Genomic DNA, 14137 nt, shown 5'->3' on the forward strand with positions numbered 1-14137 from the left:
TAACCTTGACAATATCATCAGTAATTTCAATGATTTTAACAAAAATATATTGCATTACAAACTGGGAGTGTGGGGAGTATAGGATCCACTATTTTTGGAGCTTGAAGGAACTTAAAGGTGCAGTGTGTAGAATTTAGTCGCATCTAGCAGAACAAACTTGGCAGAAATGGAATATAATATTCATAAGTATGTTTTAATTAGTGTATAATCACCTGAAAATAAGAACTGTTGTATTTTTGTTACCTTAGACTGAGTCGTTTGTATCTACATAGGGAGCGGGTCCTCTTCCATGGAGCCTGCTGTGTTTCTACAGTAGCCCAGAACGGACAAACCAAACACCGGCTCTAGGAAGGGCCTTTTGTGTTTTTCTCCTACACACTTGGATGGGGGGGGGGATATTCAGTTGGTCGCAATCTGCAACCTTACCGCTAGATGCAACCTTCTGTAGAATGATGCTCTCTTTTTAAAATTGCCACTAAACAAAATTTTGATTTTATATCTCTATCTATCTATCTATCTATCTATCTATCTATCTATCTATCTATATAATTTACCACAGCCAAAGGTGCTGGAAAAGCTTGAAAATACTTGAAAACTGCTTGAATTTGATTTAAGAAAAAGTGTAGGAACCCTGTATATTTTCAGGTTTTATTCTCTTTATTTTCTTGTTTTATCAGAATCTTATCTTAATGTTTTATTTTTAATATATTTTAATATTTTCCCTTCTTATTTTTAATGTTTTTCTTGCGTGTACAGCACCTCGAGTTACAACTACTAAGTGCTATACAAATAAACTTAAATTTAACTACCAACATGTCTGTCTGAACTTATACAATATAACAATATATAAATAGATTATTTTTAAAAAAAAGTTTCTTTTCTTAAATTGGCCTAAAAAGAGAAGATGCTTCTCTCTCCAGCTATAAAAGCAAAGAGGAACTAATGTTTCGTGTAGTCAGTGTCCGCCGGACTCCTTTCTCAGACGGACACTAACACAGCATAAAACGTCGCTAATCTCCCTCTTTTAATCCTTTCAGAGTCCGGCAGTCGCTCAGTAGCATGCAAAATATGTTAACCATTATTTCTAACGCACTTTGCAGGATCACCGGCCGGAATGCGGTGAGTGTTTGTGGGGTTTAATGTGGAGCTGGAGGCCGTTTCTGACTCGGGCTGTTTCCTGCTAACTCACCGTTAGCTGACTCGGTGTTTGGAGCGGAGCTGACCTTGTGGGCAGCTAACATGTTAGCCTGCCTGGCTAGTTGGACTCTGGCAGTTTGCATGTTGTGGGCAGCTGTAATGTGTTTATTCTGGCATGTTTTTGAATTACAACGCGGGGAAAATAATCATGATAAATTCAGCCGAAGTCGTGAACAACGGACTCTTTCTGTCTCTAATCTTACGTTTGTCTCGCCTGTGTGTCTGTGGCTGCGCTGCTTTTACTGTTGGAGATACGCTAACATAGTAAATACTGGCCAATATCGGCTTTGAAATTCAACACTAGTATCAGTATTTTAAAGGAAATGTTCACAATTTTGTGTTAAAGGATCAGTTTGTAGGGTTTAGTGGCATCTAGCGGTGAGATTGCAGATTGCAACCAGCTGAATAGCCTTCTCCCCCGTGAAAGGCCTCTATAGAGCCAGTGTTTGTTTTGTCCGTTCTGGGCTACTGTAAAAACATGGCGGTCTCTGTGGAAGAGGAGCTGTTCCCTATGTAGATACAAAGGGCTCATTCTAAAGTGAACACAACAGGTCTTATTTTCATGGGATTAAACACTAGATGCCACTAAATTCTACACACTGCACCTTTAAAACATCAGTCAGGAGCCCATACTCTGTAATCATTTCTCCTGTTCATACTGACCATTAGAAGATCCCTTCATAATGCACTTAGACTAGATTAGATTCCACTTTACTGTCATTGCAAAGAGTACAAGTATTGAGACAATGGATTACTGTCCAGATGAGTCAAATCAAGTAGATATCTTTCAACGTTAGTCTTTTTAGTGCCAAAGTTCCTCTTTTTATTACTTCCACCGCAGCTCAACAGGGAAAAACACAAAGAGGGAATTTGATGCTAAAAAGACTGTAAATGTGTCAGATATCCACTTGATATGACTAACTCAGACTGCTGAAGCCTCATATAAGCTTCACATCTACTTTTAAATGACTGTGTGGACATACTGTGGATTTTGGCCTCCATCACTTACATTGAAAGCACATTTGAAGGATCTTTTAATATCCAGTATGAACAGGAGAAATGATTAGTGAGGAAAACCTCTTTCACTTTTCATATGGACACACCTGAAAACTTGTGACCCTATTCTCTAAGGTATCATACACATTTCCAGCTCTATATTTATATTCTGGGGCTCTACTGGAATATCTTTGCATGATTTCCAGTTTAAAAACTCCATATTTATCTTCTACTGGTCCTTTATGCAGCCCTTCAGTTCAGCCTCTGTCTGAAACAGGCCGTTTTAGCTCCTGTCTCTCTGTGCTAAGACTTTCACAAATATGAGTTATCAATCAGCAGATATAATTGGGTAAAAAGCCGATATTGGTTTCAGTGAAGACATATCAGTGCATCTCTGTTGGCCATGCTTATTCAATAGTGAAGGCCACAGCAGCATGTCCTGTCTGCGCTGTGGTGTCACTGACAGCAGGGTTCCTAAACACCTTTGGAAACTTTAAAAAAAAAAAAAGAATACTTCTGCTTTCTAGTTTTAGTCAATATTATGTCTGAGTCTCATGACGAAGCACATTCTTGGTCAAATAACAAGTGACTGAAGGGACCCTGTTGTGTGTTTTTAATGGCTTCATGTTGAACAAGCTTTCGTTCTCTCCTTCCTGCTTCCACTCCCTCTTAAATTCTTTCTCTCACACACACACAACAATCCCTATTTATTTCTTGCTTTTCTCCTTCCTCTCCTCACTCCTCCTCCTCCTCGCCTGAACCCTAGGGAGCCCAAACAGTGTCCGAGGTAAGACGCTCGTTGCTCTGCTGATGTTTGTCTGTAGGCCCGGTCCTACGCTTGCCTCCCTCTGCAGCGATGTGCCCCAGGGAACTTGCTACTAAAGTGTTTCCAAACTGGGAAAATTTAAAATAACAATGAAAGCATGATTGGGAATAATTTTTCCTCTCGCTTGCAGTGCAGTCAACCCATCGATTATAGTTTGGATGGATTGCACTCCCTGAGAGAGGAGCTGTGCTTTTGAATTTCATTTAAGAACATTTCAAACTTCAAATGTCTTGTTTTTATTTTCTTTTACACACTGAATGAGTTAATAGAATCACCTACTGCTCTGTTGTAGCATGGTTAAACTCCTGGGTGAGAAGACGTCAGAGATATTTCACGTTGGCACAACATTTAGCTGCAATACGACAGTCATGGCAGAAACGGTATTTAAAAGCGTTACAGACACAGACCAAGATGTCCAGACAAAAATATCTTTGGTGGCCACTGGTCAGATTATCTCAGCATACAACAATAAACACTAGCTGTAGGGCTGCGATTCACGATTATTTTCATTCTCAATCAAACATTCTGCCTATAAAAATTTGAAAAATGTCTGTTTATAATTTCCAAGAGTCAAAGGTGACTTCCAAAGACATCGTTTACTATCGTGAGAGACAAAGAGAGCATTAAATCTTGAAGTTTATCTTGATTAGAGCTGAAATTGGAGCTGCAACGATTAGTCGATTGACAGAAAATTAAGTAGCATCTAATTTTATAATCAAATAATCGTTTTTAGTAGAACATTTGCTGGTTGCAGCCTCTCAAATTTGAGCCTTTTCTTTTATTATACATGATAGTAAACTGAATGTTTATATTTTGGACTGTTGGTCGGACAAAACAAGACATTTGAAGACATCACCATGACCTCTCTGAAATTAGGTCATTTTTCACGATTTTCTGACATTTTATAGACAAAACATTTAATTGATAATGAAACTAATCATTAGTTGCAGCTCTAGCTTAAATAAATAATTAATAATCAACTGTTTTAATCTACAGCAAAAATGCCCAAATGTGCCCGTCGCAATTCCTGAGAACCCAGGTTAAATAACAAATAGTCCAAAAACTAAAGATATTCAATTTACGCTGATATGAAACAGCAAAGAAACCAATAGATGTGAAGCTGGAAACAGAGAATGTTTCATTTTTCTCTGAATAAACGGCTTAAAACCAAGCAGCAACCTCCGGGGATGTAAAATGAGCTTCAAAACCGCTCTTCAGAAACCAACGGGTGACGTCACGGTAACTACGTCCATATTTTTATACAGTCTATGGTTAAAAACACTAATGGACTATCAAAATCAACTGCTTACTAATCAAACGATGGTTTCAGACCAGTTTAAAGTGTCAAAATGTTGTGCCGATCGTGAAGTATCAGGTGAAGTCTAGACACTGTTGGGCCGGTGGTCTCCATGTTCCTCCAGTTTGTTTCTCCTTGTTTTAGCCTCTAGAAGCTTCTTGTCATCATGTTTTGTGTCCATTCTCCATTTAGCTGCTGCTGCTTCTGCTGTTTTTTCACCTGTAGACGTGTGTCCTCACCGTAGGCTCTGTAGAGCTCGTCTGGCTCTGCTCTGGTCTGATTGGTTGGCTCCTGTGTTCCCCAGTTGCTGATTGACCTGTCAGAGTACGTCAATATAACCTCACCAGCGGCACCCGCCATGGCTAGGACCGAGCGGCAACCACCCAAACCACCACCAGTCAGTACTAGAGCATCTGCTGCACAGTTAGTTAGCGCCCAGACCGACCCGCTAGCCGGACCAGTAAGAACACGTGTAGCATCCTCCATGTCTGCCTGCACTCTAACAGGGGTGTTGTGTCTGAAGGCCACTGAGGCTGTTTATGAACGTTCACTCTTACTCAGAACCTCCTGAAATAGTTTAAAAACAACTACTGGTGATGTTCCTTCAATTTCTAGGTGCTTTGTCATCTTTCATTCTGGGAAATGTGCAAGAACACTAACTAAAGTAGTCATATGTGCAAATACAGTGCATGGCCAAAAGTATGTGGACACTCAACATTGATTTTCTTCTACAACACAGACTTAACTGTTGTTTTTTAATTACCAGAAACCAGTGATTGGCAGCAAAGACGAGGTTCAGCACCATAGTTGGAGATTTGTCTGGTGTTAATCTCCCACCCTGTTACTGGCCTCACCATATCAGGAAACACACACACACACACAGACAGTTGTAGTCTACTCTAGTCCTTTGTCAATGTCAGAACCAGACTCGAGCCCCAAATCCTCTAAATCCTCTAACTGTCCACCTGCTGTGATCAGGACAATGTCCATGTGGAAGACTTTTGTGCTGCGTGTTGAGTCGTATTCATGTTGCTGTGACTGTTTACTGTGTGTGTGTGTGTTTTAAATAATTAATATTCTGTGTGTCTCGTTGGTCAACAGGGGGCCAGAGTCGTGGTTTCACGCTCCTTCGCTGACTTCACTTCTCAGGCAACCTTTGACATCAAGGTGGGTTGAAATAAAAAATCACAGCAGGCAAAAACCCTGCAGCTCAAGTACTGTATTTAAGTTCAGTTTTGAAGTTCTTGTACTTTACTTGAGTATTTCCATGTGATGCTACTTTCTACATTTCAGAGGGAAATATTGTACTTTCTACTCCACTACATTTATTTGACAGCTTTAGTTTTTCAGATGAAGATTTGACACAATGGATAATATAACAAGCTTTTAAAATACAACACATTGTTAAAGATGAAACCAGTGGTTTCCAACCTTTTTGTCTTTTGACGTCTTACAAAAAGCAGTGTGTAGTCGGGGTCGCATTTCACATGTCTATGAGTTGTTAACAGCTCCACCAAATAGTGATTTTTCCCTCTAAACTTCTCACATGCTTTCATTTCAATAAATGTTCAAATGATCCAATATTTCAGCAAAAATCAAAGATTAGAGAAAAAGTCCAAAAACTGAAAACAGATTTGTGTATCAGAACTTTGTTTTTTCTTCTTTCCTCTCCCATTAATCATCTCACCACCCCTCAGATTTATCTACTGACCCTTTGGAGGGCCCCGACCCCTAGGTTGGGAACCAATGGACTAAACTAGCTAACTGTATATAAAGTAGTGTAAACTAGCTCCACCTCCAGCAGCTACAACAGTAACATGCTGCTCTAACACTGATGCTTCACTATTAATAATCTAATGATGTCATATATAATAATATATCAGTCAGAGGGACCAAACCACTACTTTTACTGCAATACTTTAATTACATCAAGCTCATAATACTTATGTACTTTTACTGCAATACTTTAACTACATCAAGCTCATAATACTTATGTACTTTTACTGCAATACTTTAACTACATCAAGCTCATAATACTTATGTACTTTTGCTAAAGTAAATGCATGCAGGTCACCGCAGCTTTTTGTGATCTATTAAGTAATGTTTAGTTTCCTCCTCACTGTCCCGACCAATAGAAATGCGACGTGCACCGCCTGGAGGAGGGCCCTCCAGTGATGGCGGAGCTGACGCGGGAGCAGGGCCTGCAGTACTACCGCACCATGCAGACCATCAGGCGCATGGAGCTCAAAGCCGATCAACTCTACAAACAGAAGATCATCAGAGGCTTCTGTCACCTGTATGACGGACAGGTCCGAACTTAGACTCACATGTTACATTTAAATCCAGTGAAGACAGATTCCAGTTGTGGTCTCAGGATCTAAAACAGTCATTCTGGGGGCAGAACAGGGACTTTAGTTCCTCTGGTTCCTAAGTTCCTGGACAACAACAGCATTTCATAGACAGTGTGGATTAACAGACACACAAAACAGGACAAAAGATGGTGTGAGTTGCATGCTGAGGACGATCACAGGGAAACATTCCCTAAAATGACATTTCTACAAAGCAGAAATCAGATTTATTCACTGCTTTTAGTAAAAGTGCTTTTATATTTCAAGTGCTGCAGACAGAAAAGTTAACAAAGCTTCTCAAACCTTGTGTGTTCTCATATTAAAACCCTCCTCCGGTGTTTTGTCTCGTACAGGAAGCGTGTGCCGCAGGCATCGAGGCCGGCATCAACCCGTCTGATCATGTGATCACGGCCTACCGGGCCCACGGATACACCTACACCCGCGGCGTGCCGGTCAAAGAGATCCTGGCCGAGCTCACAGGTGAGAGAAAGAAAGGAGGTTGAGAATTTAAAAACTGTGTGGAGTGAATCGTGTTTTTACGTAACTCCTCTCGTCCTTGTTGCTCCTCAGGTCGTAAAGGAGGCGTGGCCAAAGGAAAGGGAGGATCGATGCACATGTACGCTCCGCACTTCTATGGAGGAAACGGCATCGTGGGAGCACAGGTGACATCTGCAGAAATATCTCAGCTGCACCAAAACACATTTCAACATGTATTTATCTTGTTTGCATTATCTAATCGTTAGTCTGATCTCTGAATATTCCAACACGGACGATGATTTACATGAAGAAAAACTGATGAACCCAGTTTTTAGGCGTGTTAGCAGCTTGGCCCCAGTGATGGCCGTGTCGGTTGATCTGTTTGGTCCATACTGAAATATTTAATGACTATTTGAAGGATTTCCATGACGTTTTGCACATAAATTCATGATCTGCAATTGATGAATCCTAATGACTCTGGTGATCTCTTAACTTTTCATCTAGCGCCACCATCAGGTCAGAATATCCATTTATCCAGAGCTTTGCTTTGTGTAGGAAAAAAAACTGACTGACAGGAAGTATTATATAAAAAGAATTATACTAAAATTATAGAAAGGTTCTCATGTTTATGACTTGTGAGAGTTCATGTTGGCAGAATGAGAGCGTTACATACACTCAACATGCAGCGAGTGTGTAAATTGTGTAGTTACAGATAATCTGATACACATTGTGAGCTGAAACATCCAGTAATGTTAACAAAGTTAAATGACAAAGTTACCTAAATGTTCCATGTTTCTGGCTGTTTTTTGAACAAAGTAAATCACTGTCTAAACTATTTCAGTCTATTTTCAATGTGATTTATGTTAATATTGGGTTTAATTACCTTGAACTGTAGACAGTGATGGTTTTGAAGTCATGTTGCTGCTGTTTTCTTGACACTAAAGTGTTTCTGCAAAGTGTCATTGTTTTACTATTTGTCTGTGCTAATGTGCTCTTGTATGTATTATTTTATATGTCATCAACCTGCCAGGAACTGCAGATGAAAATCAGGCTGTATATCTAAATCTGGGCCATTTACATGATAGACCCAAGTGCTTCTGTTAATTAATGCCCCTTTAATGCCCCTTCCTAAAATGAACATAAGTATCGTAGCTGTCAGAAATTAACAATATCTTAGGTTTGAAATGACAAGTTTGAGGCTGACATGAATGTTTTTTTTTTCCTACTCATAATTACAGTTTAAATGACATGAACTCAGCATGTTAGCATTGTTACTGTGAGCATGTTTGCATGCTAACCTTAGCATTTAGCTCAAATGTGCCTAAAGACAGCCTGACAGTGCTGCTGTAGTGTAACTACAGACTTTTTTCATTTATTAATGTCACAATCACAAATCATCTGCAGGTTTCTCAGCAGAATTGTTTGAGTGCAGCATGTAACTCAGCTGTGAATGTTGCAGGTTCCTCTGGGAGCCGGCATCGCTCTGGCCTGTCAGTACCAAGGCAACAATCAGCTGTGTGTCACCCTGTACGGAGACGGAGCAGCCAATCAGGTAAGTATTCCCCCAAATTACCTAAAAATCCCACAACACCTCAGCAGTGATGGACACTAACTCGTTCTCGTCCTGTTGGGTTCAATCAGGGCCAGCTGTTTGAGTCGTTTAACATGGCCGCCCTGTGGAAGCTGCCGTGCATTTTCATCTGCGAGAACAACAAGTACGGCATGGGGACGTCCGTGGAGAGAGCTTCAGCCAGCACCGACTACTACAAGAGAGGAGACTACATACCAGGAATCAGAGTGAGACACAGACACATAAAGCTGCAGGAGAAAACCTGTATTTGTTATTTACTGTGGCAGCTTCACCTTTTATTTTATGAAGAGGTGGTTAAACATCAGGGTCTTGGGCAGCAGCTGCAGTGTGTCTGTTGGCCGTATGCTGCAGCTGGCCTGTATGGACCTAGACTATAACAGGAGCAGGCTGACAGTCTGTCCTGGCAGTTGCAGGTGTGAGCATGCATATAGCTGTCTGATGCTCATGTATGATACTGCACACACATGATTCACTAGGAAACCTGACCTCCACCTGAAGGAACTGCAGTTAGGAGTCGTATAATTGTTGTTAGTTATTGGAAGACAATAATTAGCAATTAATCTGAGTTATTTTGGGAATCAGAATTATTACCGTATTGACCTGAATATAAGAACCTGATAAGACGACCTTTTCCAACAGCCTTTTCTCTCGTAAAAGTAAAGTGATAATATTTAAAGCAGAACGTAAATCCCTCATTTGTGTATCTTGTAACATGAAGATTACAAACAACCCATAATGCAACACTCTCTGTAAGAGCTGGTGTCACAGAGGTACTCTCTGTTCAAAAAGAATATCTGATCTTTAAGACAACCCCTACTCTTCCCCCACATTTCCAGAAACTTCCAGGATAAAATATCATCTTATATTCAGGCCAGTTCTGTCAGATCAACATCTGCACCTGGATGTTTTGAAGGGAATTTAATATTTCTCTCAAGAATACAACCCTCGCAGCTGGTTCTTAACTGTAAGGATGCGCATTTGTCATAATGTTTAGTGACAACAGTATTGATTTCGTTCTTTCCTCACTTGCTGCTTGTTTCTCCTCATCTTCTCTCCTCTCGTCATCCGGTAGGTGGACGGGATGGACGTCCTGTGTGTCCGTGAGGCCACCAAGTTTGCTGCAGACCACTGCAGATCTGGAAAGGTGAGCTCCGGCTACACGCATCCTAAATCTCTCAATTGTGTTTATTTCTTTAATTTCTCTTTTTAAAGATAATCCACTCTTTAGCTATAGTGTTGCCCATAACAACACACATACTGCGTTTTTCTGATGTTACATAGTGACCGCTGCACGCACCCTCTGAGCACCACAGCTCTGACCTTCATAGTCCACACCGCTTATTACTGATGTGATTGTTTTGTTTTTCTATTACTGTGCTGGATGAGTATGTGAGGTAAAATCCTAACATGACCGGTTGTGTATTTCAGGGTCCCATTGTGATGGAGCTGCAGACCTATCGTTACCATGGACACAGCATGAGCGACCCAGGTGTCAGGTGAGTTGCGTTTTAACCCCTGCACTTCCTAAACAGCAACCTTGTCCTGCCAGAGTCCGTCTCAGTCCTTTCCTCCAGATCCATTTCTCTTTATTTTCTTGCTACTTCTAGAATATTTTACTACTTTTCCACATTGCTTTCAGGTCTTGTTGATATCAGATATGAGTCTCACAACCTTCAGTATTATCGCTCATCTAAGAAATATCCTCACATATCTGTTTAGGATGTTATCTTCTACAGCAGGGCGAACAATTGAGATTCTAACTGTGATGTAACTTCCTGTAGCTACCGTACTCGTGAGGAGATCCAGGAAGTGCGCAGCAAGAGTGACCCCATCTCTATGTTGAAAGAACGCATGCTCACCAACAACATGGCGTCTGTAGAGGAGTTCAAGGTGAGCGCAACACAACACACAGTCACATGTCTGGTTAAAAATGATCACAGTTCTACTACTGATACTATTAAATGCCCTTAAATACTAATAGATAAATACTATCATCTATTATAATATAAAGGCTATTATGAAGGTTTCTCAGATGCCAAAACATGTTACAGTGTAAAGATTGCATGATGAACCTGCTTTGTATGATGTTAATACCTGAAAGCATTCACTCTATACATTACACATCAATCTGTCATAACTCTTTACAAAATTATCTATTTAGGTTTATCTTATCTTGTAGAATCTATACACTTTGTCGTTTTTGCTCTGGTTTGCTCAGAAATCCTTGTTGCGGGACCGAGAGTTGTGTTGGTCAGTGAATGTAGACGAGGTAACCTTAAGAAGGGAGTCAAACCTGCTCTAAATGGAAACACTGAACTGCAGCAGTGCCTCCACATTTGTACATACTCACAGCTGACGTCATATTGTTTCTGTTCATATGCAAAGTTAAACAGGCAGCCTGTTGTGATTGATCATAAAGGTGCTGAAATGCTGCTTCACACTTGTTTTGGATACCAACAGTCTGATGCTGATTAACTTCCCTCCTTCTGTCTCTGAGACGCTAAACACACTCGTAATTTTTTGTGTGTGTATTAGCGTCATCAAGGGATACTTGAAGGGGTATTTAGATATCAATCAGATCAAGCTGATTGCAGTTAGGATTACATTGTGTGTAAATAAAATATTTTGAAACACTGGGATATGCAACTAGTGTTACCAGATTGTCTGACAAGCTCAGCTGGTTTCAACCCCAAATTACTGAGTTTGTAAGAGTTCACTTGATTTGATAGTCTTTGTGTGAGAAAGTGTAGAACTTTCTCTTCAGATGAGCTTTATATTGAGTTTCAGCTCATTGTTTATCTGTTCGGCTGCAACTTTACTGTTCTGGTTCACTCTCAGCGTCTCTCATAGCGTCGTTTTCAGAGAAAAAGCTGTAAAAAGCCGCTGTACACTACCTGCTCAGCACCAAACAGACACAGTTAGCTGTAGACTAGCTGGTGAACATAGTGGAGCATTTAGCAGCTAAAGAGCCAGATATTTCCCTCAGGAGTTGGTAGAGAGTAAAAACAGAGCTTAAAGAGAGTGAATATTGGACTTACATTCACCAGGTGGACAGAAACACGACTCCACATGAATGATAATGTTGCTCCGTAACTCCGTGCTCCGGATGTGGAAATAAGCAACTGTTTGCTAACATGTTAGCCACAACTACTCTATAAGCTGATAATATGACAGAAGTCATGTTTAGAGACTATTCTGCTGAAAACAAGTGGACAAAAAACATCATTTCAAGCAGCTTTAACCAGATTGAAACTACAAAGGATCAAGAATAGAACCCTGAGGAACCCCACAAGTAATTATTGACATTATCAATGTGATGATCATGTTGTAACTGCTGGATGTGGAAATAAGCAACTGTTTTCTAACAAGTTCAACATATCGACTTAAAAGATGTATTCACTACTTGTTTCTGATGAAAACTAGTGGACAATGCAGGTTTAAACTGTATATTCTGTTGTTTATGTTGTCTGTCTGCTTCTCTTCTCCCCTCTGAAAATCACTTTAGAACGACTGTTTTGAAAAGTGCTGTGTAATAAATACATCTTACTTACCTCAGTCAGTTTACTTGAGGTTTTGATAGAAAACCCTAAAGTGCTTTCAGAGTTGGATGAATTAATGCTAATCTCTCTCCTGACAGGAAATCGACGTGGCGATTCGAAAGGAGGTGGAGGAGGCGAGTCAGTATGCGACATCAGATCCGGAGCCGCCGCTGGAGGATATGTGCAACCACATCTTCTCCAATGATGAACCACTGGAGGTCCGCGGGACAAACCCCTGGTCCAAGCTGAAGTCCGTCAGCTAGACTCACACTTCACACACACACACACACTCCCAAACATTCTAACTTTAATCAAAGGTAGAATCCTCCCAGTACTGAACGAGGCTCCTTCACCGCACCAACACCCAGAAATAATCAGCACCTCTCTCTGCCTCGACTTTAGATCATTCCGCACCTTAATGGGACTCGAAACCTGAAACCTGTCAGTATTATTTATCATTTTATATAGATATATTTAAGAGTTATTCTTTGTATGTTTTTTTTTTTTTTTTTTTTTTTTTCTGCTCAACCCTGCCAAACATCTGATTGGCATTTGTGGTGTGTCAGAAGATCAGCCGTTCGTCTGTGTGCACTGTGTACTTTTACTGGTTTTAAATACTGCAGGGCTGCACAAAATACGCACAAAACTTTCCTGTTTTTTCCAGATGTTTCTTTCCAACCAAAATGGCATGCATGTTTAAAAATGTCCTCCACATTTATGCAGCATTTTGTAGCTGATTTTAACCTTTTTTTTTAAAAGAAAAAGTTGAAGGAATACTTAGAGAAGCTGTCTGAAACACCTCTCACTCCCAGAAACCAACCTGAAAAATGTAATGATGAACACTGTAGTGTCTTGAGTCTTTTGACATGCCAGACCCTCTGTGTTTAGTAAAAACATTTTATTTTTAGAGACGACAGGAAAGGATTCAGTATGTTTTCTGACAGCGAGCTGAAAATACCCTACAGGGCAAGATGAGCAAAATGAGTTAAAAGGTGTTTGTATTTATTTTGCGTTTGTAGGAATTTTACAATGTGATGTTTTCAGCAGTGTTGTCAGACAATATTTTAGCATTAAATTAAAGCTGTGAATTGAATATTTCACATGTTTGATGATGATGATGCTTTTATCCAGAGCAGTAAATCACTGACCTGCACCTCCCAACGTTAACCGGCTAAGTTCCAGTCAGCTACACTGGAGTTCTTTAAATATCCCAAATGATCTGTACCTGCTCGTTTCTGAGGAGTCAGAACATTTTAAAATCTGAATCATGTTGGTTGCTAGAAAGTTGGAAGAAGCGGTAAACTTTAACAAGAACCAGCCTCCTCCTCTGCAAGTGAATAGATGCACTTTGATATATTAATAATAATAATAATAACGCACATTTTTAGAGTCTGTGGTTTGGAGGATTATGTGGCTGCTTCATATAAAGATGCACTTGCAGCTCATGGCTGGTTTTCTTGTTAAATTACACATATTGGAAAACCTGAGGGGGGGAAACAGCAGCAGCGATGTACCTCTCTGTACTTTACAAAAAAAGTTGACTGTTACTGACCTTGAACTTGTACAGATATGGAAGCTTTACTCTGTGTATGTTGAGTGGTGTTAGCTGAGAGACTGTTGGCTGTACAATAAAAGCATAAAGAACGTGCGGAGATAAAACATTTGTGTCTGCTTTATTTTTGTCTCATAATGGCTCAGATCTGTAAAATATGATTGTCATAGTCCTACATAGAGCTGCAACAACATAAAACAACATCTGAAGACCTCTTATCTCTGGAAATGTTTCACTCTTCTGATCTAGATCAAACGATTAATAATTAGTTGCAGCCCTCATCCTTTCACTGCGTTTTCATCTGAGGGACACTG

General features: G+C 40.2%; 1 protein-coding gene across 7 annotated transcripts; it reads left to right on the forward strand.

The window, feature by feature from the left end:
* The first annotated feature begins 968 nt into the window (after positions 1–968).
* Positions 969–13932, forward strand: pdha1b (pyruvate dehydrogenase E1 subunit alpha 1b). 7 transcript variants are annotated; one of them, XM_042398846.1, is made up of 13 exons: positions 969–1119; positions 2960–2980; positions 4621–4776; positions 5418–5483; positions 6452–6625; positions 7018–7144; positions 7235–7326; positions 8601–8693; positions 8783–8938; positions 9805–9876; positions 10161–10228; positions 10514–10622; positions 12370–13932. In XM_042398846.1, the coding sequence occupies exons 1-13, from the start codon at positions 1060–1062 to the stop codon at positions 12532–12534; spliced, it is 1359 nt and encodes a 452-aa protein (XP_042254780.1). In that variant the 5' UTR covers positions 969–1059; the 3' UTR covers positions 12535–13932. The 7 variants fall into 7 exon arrangements, with proteins under 7 accessions (XP_042254780.1, XP_042254783.1, XP_042254782.1 ...); XM_042398849.1 differs by having other exon boundaries at positions 4621–4713; XM_042398848.1 differs by lacking the exon at positions 2960–2980.
* The last annotated feature ends 205 nt before the right edge of the window (positions 13933–14137 follow it).

This window comes from Thunnus maccoyii, chromosome 21 (assembly GCF_910596095.1).
Source record: "Thunnus maccoyii chromosome 21, fThuMac1.1, whole genome shotgun sequence".
NCBI classification, from domain to species: domain Eukaryota; kingdom Metazoa; phylum Chordata; class Actinopteri; order Scombriformes; family Scombridae; genus Thunnus; species Thunnus maccoyii.